At 34.8% G+C, this 10,226-nt stretch overlaps 1 protein-coding gene across 2 annotated transcripts; it reads left to right on the top strand.

Annotated features, from left to right (window-relative positions):
* The first annotated feature begins 905 nt into the window (after positions 1–905).
* On the top strand, positions 906–9,223 carry LOC114290015 (uncharacterized). 2 transcript variants are annotated; one of them, XM_082867812.1, is made up of 8 exons: positions 906–1,393; positions 2,025–2,309; positions 3,596–3,655; positions 3,742–3,951; positions 5,982–6,100; positions 6,244–6,341; positions 8,385–8,509; positions 8,602–9,223. In XM_082867812.1, exons 1-8 carry the CDS (start codon positions 1,085–1,087, stop codon positions 8,743–8,745), a joined length of 1,350 nt encoding a protein of 449 aa, XP_082723938.1. In that variant the 5' UTR covers positions 906–1,084; the 3' UTR covers positions 8,746–9,223. The 2 variants fall into 2 exon arrangements, with proteins under 2 accessions (XP_082723938.1, XP_082723937.1); XM_082867811.1 differs by having other exon boundaries at positions 8,599–9,223.
* Positions 9,224–10,226: the final 1,003 nt, after the last annotated feature.

Below are 10,226 nucleotides of genomic sequence, written 5' to 3'. Positions count from 1 at the left end.
GGGCAGAGTACAAGAACAAGCAAAAGCATCAAACTGATAGTTTACAGAGAAACAAACTAAAGAAGAAGAAAGCTTGAGCAAGAAGTGTTGATCATGGCAGAAGGTGAAGACGAAGCTCCAGATTAAAACACATTATGAAAACACATTTGATAAATTCCGAAGTCAGAGAAATTTGGTTAAAACACATTCTGAAGTCAGAGAAATTTGGTTAAAACATATTCTGAACTCAGAGAAATTCCGAAGTCAGAGAAATTCAAAATTTCTCTGGAGAAAAATTTCCAGAATTTCTCTGCAGAGAAATTTCTCTGGACCAATTTTCTCTGGATCAATTTTCTCTGGATTAACTTGAGGGACCTTAGACATTATGAAAATATTGAGTGTCCTTTATGCTGTAAAATCATAATACCAGGGACCTTAAAAAAAAAACCCCTAAAATTTATATATAATTTTATATATTTTAACATAATAGTATAGATTATAATCAGTGTGTTTGGTTTGAGTTTTCTAGATTAATTTTTTTTAAAAATTGAGTTTTTTGATTTTCGTGTTTTTTTTGTTTTTAGTGAATATTTTTTAAATTTTTAGCATTTTTTATTTTTTTAGATGCATTTTACTTAAATGTATTTAAAAAGTAAAAAATTTGTGAAAAATATTTTTAAAAATTAATAAATACATAAAAATATAAAAAATATATTAAATTCTTGTATTTTTTTTTTATATTTTTGGTATTTAGTGAATATTTTAAAAAAATTATAATTTTTTATTTTTTAAATATATTTATATTAAGTGTGTCTAAAAAAAAATTATTTAAAATATTAAAAAAATTTAATAAAAACAAAAAAATAAAACACAAAAAATAAAAAAAATAAATTTTCTAAAAAAGGTTTTTGGAAAAATAGAGCCAAGCAAATAATTCCTTTCTCCACTTCATTTCAGGGCGATGATGATGGTACCCCCACAAAACAAGAGGAAGGTACTTGCCCAAAAAAAAACAAGAGGAAGGTAACAAGGACAGAGGAGAGGAGAAGAGGTGGTTGCTCTCGTTAATCATCATCGTCATCGTCATCTCATTGGCTTGGAAACCATGAGTGGGTTTACCTTACCATCTTCTCCCTCTATTTCTGTAATCTTCTTCCCTTTCTCATCTTCCTCTTCCTCATCTTCCTCTTCCTCTTCCTCTTCAATCTCCTCGGTGTCATCTTCTTTTTCTTATTCTAATCGTTGGAATTGCCCTTCTCTATCACCATCTTCTTCTTCTTCTTCTTCTTCTTCTTCTTCTTCCCATCACTGCACTCGTATGGTTTGTAGCTCACTTTTCGGCCCACCCAATGGACTCAATTTCCTCTTGCACCATGCCCTCGATGCTTCTGGAATCGATACCACCCATGCCAGAGTATGTCACCTTTTTTTAATCCTCTCTCTCTCTCTCTATTAATGGATTCTGATGTTTATTTTATTTTATTTTTAAATGTTTAATTTTTTGGTGGGTTTTTGCATAGATGCTGTAATTTTATGGTGAATTTTGTTTTTGTCATATTCTGATTATGTTTGGGGTATAGGTGAATTTGGTCCCTTTTTTTTTAATGATGATTTTGATTATGTTTGAGGTATAGGTGAATTTGGTCCCTTTTTTTTTAATGATGATTTTGATTATGTTTGAGGTATAGGTGAATTTGGTCCCTTTTTTTATGATGATTTTGTTGTGTTGTATTGTTAATTTGTTGTTACATTGAACATATACTAAATTATATCTAAATTTTTATGGTGATTATGATTTACCTTTTATGATTGTTTCCTAGGATTGATTGATTTTCGTGAGTTTCATGCGTTTATTTTTTCCATCTTCCCTCAATGACTGTTCAATTTAGGTAGAATTTGATGCATTAGCTAAGTAGCTGCCTTCTCTTCTTCATCTAAGGTGATATTTTTTTTTTTTTACCCTTTTCGGCATTGGGTGTAAATATGATGGGTTATTCAATTGTTTAATTCATTGTGGAATATTTGGTGTATTGTATCACTTGCAGGCTGCAAGGGAGGGTTTCTGCTCGCAGATTAAAAAACTATCGAATATTGAGAGGGAAACAAGCATTACCATAAATAGAGGGGTTGATTTGGGGAAAACAGCACTCCACATAGCAGCAGAGGATGACTCCCTCATTTCGCACTCTTCTGTTCCTCTCCCGGTGGATGCATTTATGGAGAGGTTGGATGATCATTCTATGCACTTCTGCTCTCACTATAGCTCTTCATTCAGATCCTCACCCGAAAAAATTCTTGAGTGTTTGGAGAAATACTTGTATGTTGACAGGGTATTCCTTCTATATATTTTCTCACTTTGAATTTCAGTTGATTTAGTTATCCATTTTATGTTGTTCTCAAATATTTTTATAAAATGGAAAGGTTGCTACATTCCATTTTTATGTGACTCTGTTCCAAGTTGAGGGGAAGAGTTCCTCTTTTTTATTTTTATTTTTAAGATTTGACTTTTTTGCACTCTTGGGCTGTTATTATTTTATTTGGATTTGCACATGTCAATTCTTGTGGTCACCTTAGCTAATTCATTCTGAGCATTCCTTTACCAAACAACCCCACTCCCCTCACCACCGCCAAAGAAGCATAGACATGACACACAACACAACATTCAACACAATAATTTTAAAAAATTTCAAGGCATGACATGTGTGGGACACCTGTAAAATATATAGTTTTTTATGTTTATTATATGTCATATAAATGAATATTTCATTCAAAGAATAATTAAAAAATAGAACATAACAAAGGAGGAGGAATTAATATGTACAAATCTCTCTCTCTATTTATTTTTTTCTTTTATCATTGTATCAAGTTATTTTGTCCACATTTATAATTTGTTTCATGTGTCTCTGGGTGAAGGACACGTGTCTCCTAACTGTTTGAAGTGCATATTCGGGTCTAAAAAAATTAAAAAAATATCAGGACACGTTTGGACAAGTGTCCGACACATGCAATATGGACACACCACTTTCTTAGAAATGTTTGTGCTTCTTCGCTTGCCGCATGGGGCAATGTGGAGTGGGTTAAGTTGTCAGGCCGCCATGGTGGATTAGGCATTAGCGGTGATTTGATATTTCAAAAAGCAAATTTACTAGCACAGGATGTTCCTCTTGCAGGAATTGTGTAGTATGAAAAGAAAATACCTAGAAAAATATTGGACGAATCTTGGAGAGAAAAGAATTTATTTGGCCAAGTCTAATGCAAGCAAGCATGATACTTAAAATTGATTACCAATCCAAAATTATATAATGGCATCGTAATAGGAAGTTTGGTATCTTTAACTTGGAAAGAAATTTCAGGATGTTAATTTTCCCTCTTTTTCCCCTATGTGGACAAGTTATCTATACCAAGGGCCTCTTGCAAACAGGCAAGACCGCTCTCTATATCTCTATTTGGTGGTTGTGAAAAATAATTGTTAGAATGAGAATAAGTCATCACTCTTCACACATGTCAAGAAATAACTATACACCCACCCTTTACTTTCCCAAAAAATTACGTCTTCTATATAAGAATTCCAATAAGATGTCTTTGGCGATTCATGAAGTGTTTTCTACTTTGTCAGGGTTTCAGGAGAACCAATGCAAGGAATCAATCAGAGCAACGAGCTCTTTATCTCCCTTCAGTATGGAACCCCACCTTTTATTCACTTTCCATTTCTTCATCTATTGTTTAATTTCTTCATAACTACTATCTTTTTGTTTCAATCAGGTGTTGACACATCGCTTAGGCTCTGCTACTATGCTTTCCCTTATATATTCAGAAATCTTGAAAATGCTTCGTTTATGGGGTCTCTTGAATTTTGACGTTGAGATTTTTTTTCCTCGTGATCCTCATAGTTTACCTAGAGGTTATCATAAACAGAAAAGCAAGGAGTCTGACCACCAACATATCATGACATCACAATCTCTATTGGTTGAGGTAATTTCTGTTTTCTTGCCTGCACATGTTCTTTAACCTTCTTCAACAGATTCGTTGATACCATGTTCCTATGACTTGTGCTACCAAATTGAATAGGACAAAACAATGTTCACATCTCACTCCCACAAATCCAGTAAACAACATGGTATTCATGTGCCAAGCAAGCAGCTAGATAAGGCTGGAGCTAGGCTTGTTGGTCCCATTAAATGAGTTCAAGCATGTATGGGTTGAGTCAAAAATTGCTCCTAGCTCAAGCTGCTAGGCTTGTTTTAAAACATTAGTGGTTTCCACTAGGGATTCAAATAGCCGCTGTTATGTAACATAAAAATCATTACACAATATACAATCATTGCGTAATGTCTGCAACAAGGGGAAAATCCCAGTCTGCTAGTGGACCTAAGGGTCCATTTGATTAGAAAGAAATAAATGGTGGAAAGTGAAAGTGGTAAAAGTGAAGGAAAAGAAAATATATTTTCTCATGCATGTGATTAGAATGAAAATTTTGCAAAGAAAGAGAAAGAAATTAAGAATTCTAATTATAAATTACCACTTTTATGAACAAGTTTAAACTTTCTTGGATTTTCTTGTATTTTTTGCAAGAAACTAAAAGCTTAGTTACCATGCTAACATGGGTTGTATAGGAAGATTAGTTTTCTTGTAACTTTCACTTTCACCACTTTCATGGTAAACAATCTCTGAAAAAGGTTTATTTTTTGTCCATTTAGCTCACTTTCCACCACTTTCATCCTAACCAAACTTAGCCTAATGGAGTTCACAAACTTAAAGCCTGTTAAGAGGTCATAGTGGTGGTTGTAACAGTCCAACTGATCCAAGAAAAATGGAAGAACTAGAGAGGAAGAACAATGTCAGTGTAACAGTCCAACTGATCCTTGAAAAATTGGTGAACTAGTGGGCTGGTGCTTTCCAACTGATCCAACTGTTTATGCTTATTTTTTGAGTTGGTGCTATCAATTCTGTTCATCTTCTTTGTCTGTGTTGGGTCAAGCATGAGCGTAATGAATGGCTTCATGGGGTGGGTTCTCATTCATTCTCATGAAATTGGTTGAACTTGGCTCTTCTTAGGATTGAATTTTGGGCTACATTAATCTCATGCAACAGGCTACCCCAAAATCTTTTGATCCGAGGGAGGAGATGGCTTGAGCAGGCGTAGAATGGAGCTACAATACAACCAAGGCCAGACTTAAATAATAAGCAAGAACTAGGCCCAGAAATGTAAATACTGAATATTTGGAACAAAGAGCCTAACTCATGATCAGTGAAGGAGGCTCAAACTGGAAAGCCCATTATAGCAAAGGCTCTCACTTGCCCCGTCATTCCCCTTAGGTCGTATATTTCCATATAGATTTTTCTCCTAACACAAATTTACATATGAGCAAATGTTGGTGGAAAGACATGCTTATTGTTCTTATTTGGAGAAGTTGTGCTATCAAAGAAAGAAATTACAGCTCCAGCGCTGTGTTTGATAAACATCTGTTACACCTCTATCAGTCACTTCATTTCTTAACATCTGTTACCCCTATATGGGAACCACCATAGCTGTGATGGTAATTTAACTCCTTGGCCATTGCAATACTTCAAAGGCTAAGGCCCCTTGGTAGTTTTCTTGGGACCCACCTTGAAAAATTGGTTTGTGCATGCCTTGCTTAAGGGGATTCACTCTTCTATCAGAAGGCTCCCATGTTAAGCTTTAGCTATCTGCTCAATCTTCTGAAGAACGTAGAATTAATTGTCAGATTTCCAAACACAATATGTGTTGTGAATTTGAAGCAATCCACCCCTCTCCTCTTCGCTCTTTTCCGCCAGCCACAAAATCTGACTTGAAAAATGATGAGATTGCTACATATTATTGAGTCAAAAAGGAGTTGGGCCCTAAGGTTAGAATCTGGAAGGAAGTTTCTTGAATATTCATTTTTATATGTTAGGCCTTCTTTTCTACTGTTTGAGTCTAATTTCAATACCAGGAGTTGCATGTGGATTATTTCGGCTTTTATAGTATGTTTGATGTGCAGACCTTGAGAGATTTGAAGAAAGCTTTCTGGCCATTTCAAATTGATAATACCGGAAGCTTGTTCTTAAGGGCTGCTCATGCTGCCAACTGCTCTTCTGGATCAGATAATGTTGAAGAAAGGTACTTTGACTCATAAATGCAATCAGTACTTCATCTCGTGTGTAACAACTTTTGATGTTCTCTCAATTTCCAATAAGACCTCAATTGCTGCACCTGTATTCCTTTTCCCTCTAAGCTACAAGGTTATATCCTGTCTGTTGCAGTGCTTTTAATCTGGCATCTGCCAAGGCTGCTCAGCATAGGTTAGAACGTGGTGTTTGGACCAACGTACGCTTTGGGGATATGAGGCGTGCGCTATCTGGTATGTTGTTCATATAATTTTCTTTCCTCTGGCACTAGGACAATGATGTTAACATATGGTAGTTTTGTTTCATTATTAATTATCACGACTCTATTACCCTTAGTGATGGCAAACATGGTGTGACATGAAATGGTAAATTATCCAACTAGTGGCATCTAATCCATATTTTTGTTTGCTGAGATTTGGTAGCAGATAGCTTTTAAAAATTGGGTTTAAAAAACAGTAATGTAAAAAGTTATCAGCCGGAACAAAAAATCTTGTGATTGGTTTCTTTTAGTTGTCACTTGTGAATCAACCTAACGTGATTACTAGTATTAGTAGTATATCGTAACACTCAACTATCTCACACATTGATGGATCAGACTAAGGAAGCAATTACAACAGTTTGTATGATGGGTTGCTTTCAATGGGACATTCTCCCTCTTTACTTGAGAGTGATATATTTTCTATGTTGAATATTCATCTCACAAACCGAAACCCCACCCTAGAAGGGATGGCAATCATGAGTAGCCTGTAGTAATTGCATTGCTACCAAAGTCCTGCTTATACTAAAAGCCATGTGCATCAATTTATCAATGGTTTATTAAATCATAGTATAAGTGTATTATATAACTTGAGGTTTAATTTTAGGGTGGCCTTTTGGTCATCATATCAAAGTTTGTGCCAAAGTATAGATAAGATGCAAAAAACTTACATGAACTTGGCCTCAAAATAAAAGGCCATTACCATTACACAGCTTTATATGTACAACAAAGGCCATTACCATTACACAGCTTTACATGTACAAAAAAAATATAATACAAGTCTCGATAAGGTATTCCAGACCTGCCTTCATCATATGCAAAAGTCACCAGGCTTTGCCTATGTACACAAAACTTCATTTTTGTGAAAACATGTAAGAATAATAGGATGAGCCACAACCCAGTGAATAATCTAACATCGGGGCAATTAAGGTACTATGAATGGCATTCCCAAAATATTGTAACATATAGCTGAATATTTAACTGAAACATATTTAGAGACTTTAACTTGCCATGTATAAAACTGAAGTTTCATAAGTAACATATAACTTTGCCAAAACTGATACATATACAAGTTCTATGCCCATCCAGTTGGCTCATTGGAGGGGAGACCTCATCAACTCGGTACTCCAATTATACGCACGCAACAAGGGAAGAATCATACACACATCATGATTGTGTAGCAAGAAACATACACCATTAAATGCACACACTGCCAACAGTGGGAACATATGCACGCTACACCGAGGAGGGAAAAGATTTCCGCAGTAACCGGAGACATCTCATAAGGATGCTATCATCCTTTATACAGTCCTCAGACAGCTATTGGACTATCCTGTGAAAAACCATTTATGTAAACAAGTTTTTACTATTCAAGGCCATTTAACAAAAGCATTTGAAACATAGCATATACATTTGAGGTAGAAACATATGGCTACTATAATTGCACTAAAACAATGTAAAGCCCTACTCCAATGGTTAAATTAATCACCGCCAGTCCACAAATCAATTAGACTCCACAAGCTATTTTCCCTGCACAAGCACATTGCACAACACATTGTCACACAAGTACAATAATAGGAAATTTGGACATTTCTTCCTTTTTAGCAGCCTTATGAAGTTGGTTTAAGGTGTGTTAAGGCCAAAGAGCCTTGTTTAGAACTTTATGTATGCCTCAAACCATGTTGTAGGAGTTAAAAGTGGCTTTGTAAGGTCAAAAATAGTCAAACTGCCTCACAACCACTCTACAACAGTTTCATTCATAATGTACAATACAAGTATATGCACATAGATATGGTGGGTGTAAAAATAAATTTGTTGAGTGTAGATAGAACCTTCCCATGTAATACTGAAATGCTCCTAGTTGTCCTTTTTTTTAAAAACAGAAAATAAAAAAAAATAAAAAATTATTATAAAAAAAAAAAAGTTTGAAAGAAAGCAAGCAAGCAAAGTAAAGCAAAGAAGAGAAGTCTTCACCAGTGCTCTTGTTCTTCTCACCTGGGTGCTTTTGCTATTTTGACAGCATGTGAACGCCTTATCCTCCTGGAAACAGATCCAAAGGAATTAAGAGATTATAGTGTTCTCCTTTATCACTGTGGATTTTATGAGGAGTCGCTGCAATTCTTCAGATATTATCAGGATGCAAAGGTAGACTATATTCCTAATCACTGTACCCAAACATTGAATTTCATATTTGGATGAACATATTAATGAGTTCATTAAAAACTTCCATGCAGAAGCAATCATCTGATTCGTTTAGTGACCTGGAGGAAGATGCCGTTGAGAAATTGATGATCCGCCTCAATCTTATTTTGATGGAGGAAGGTTGGAGTAGGCCTTCATATGGTAGAACTTTCCTCTCTAACAACTCTGAACCATGGTAATGGTTCACGTGCATTATCTCATCTAATTGAGTCAATTCTATTTCATGAAACATGTGAGGATTGGTAATTCTTTTGGACTTGGTTACACTATGAAGAGCTGAGAATCCCGTCCCCATCCACGGCAGCCATTAATTTAAGAGAATAGCAGCATGCAAGCGGCTGTTGTAACCTATACGCTGCAACAACAAAGTTACCTGGTGGTTCCGCACCGGAGATTAGTTCATCAGTCAGATGGAAATACATCAAACATGGATGAAGGGAGAGTATCAATCGCATGATTACAGAGTCAAAGACTACTTGTATTATTAACTGTTCGGCTTTCAAGTTTTGATTGCATGACTAGTGGCATGAACTGTCATAGCCACACTTGTAAGTCAATATATGTATGTTGTATATGCAGTGTGACAACCTTTGTCTAATGAAATATGCAGGATCGAAAAACTTTGTGCAGTAACAAAGTGTGGATGAAATTTTACAATGCTGTATGGGGTTAATTTGGTTCTTTTTTAAGTTGATGAATTGTATCGTTGGATGTCTATTTTCTTCTCAGCGGAACATGTTTTGTCATTTTATGGCTCCATGAACAGAAAAGATGGATAATTGTTGAATTAATTCGGACAAATTAATTTCGTTGGTGATCCAAAAGTTGAATATTGCACAAATGAATCCTAGTCCTGTTTATACCAAATTTGGTTTGAACCTTATGGCCGTAAGAGTGGAATTTCTTTTTTTAGTTTTGAGAACAAGAGTGGATCTTTATGTATACATGAAAGATGTTACAGGATGCAGACATGTCCAGCAAGGGTAAATTTAGGCCTTATTTGTTATCTCTAAAAAAAAGTCAAAAAGTTAAAAAGTCACTATTTTATTTAAGTCACATCATCTTATTTAAGTCACATCACCTCTCTACCACATCACTTCAAACCCAACCTATACCCAACTCATATTTCATAAAAAGTCAAAAAGTACACTTATTTAAAACATTCCAAACGATCCCTTAGCTGAAAAATGAATCGATTAAAATTTTCCCAAAGAAATTTGGCCAAAATTTAGCCAAATTAAGTGATAGAAATTTGAATTCTGATTCAAGGGAGATCATTAGGTACTCCCTGATATTATGATTGGTGGAGAAGGTGGCGGTATTATGATTTTGTGTTGAGTGATTGAGAAATATAAAAGGACATAGTGAATGATGAGTGGTGGAGGAGTATGAATACGTGATATTCTGAGAGTATCTAATAATTTTTCTAGATTCAAAGATATGGAAAATTAGTCAAAATACTATTTGTTGTCAAAATTTGTTAACTTCTTGCAAAAAGTGACTGACATTTGAGTTATGATTTTATCTTTAAATTTAAATTTGTTAAAATTGAGAAGAAAAAAAAAAAAGAGAGAAAAAACTCATTCAAAAGTTCGAAATATTCATCAAATTCAAAAAATGAAGATTCGTAAATATGGAAAAAGTGCATTTAAAAAAAAAA

Source organism: Camellia sinensis, chromosome 5 (genome assembly GCF_055761805.1).
Source record: "Camellia sinensis isolate YWXY chromosome 5, ASM5576180v1, whole genome shotgun sequence".
In the NCBI taxonomy this organism is placed as follows: domain Eukaryota; kingdom Viridiplantae; phylum Streptophyta; class Magnoliopsida; order Ericales; family Theaceae; genus Camellia; species Camellia sinensis.
The sequence above is the reverse complement of the archived record's forward strand: the minus strand, read 5'-3'. Positions and strand labels throughout refer to the sequence as shown.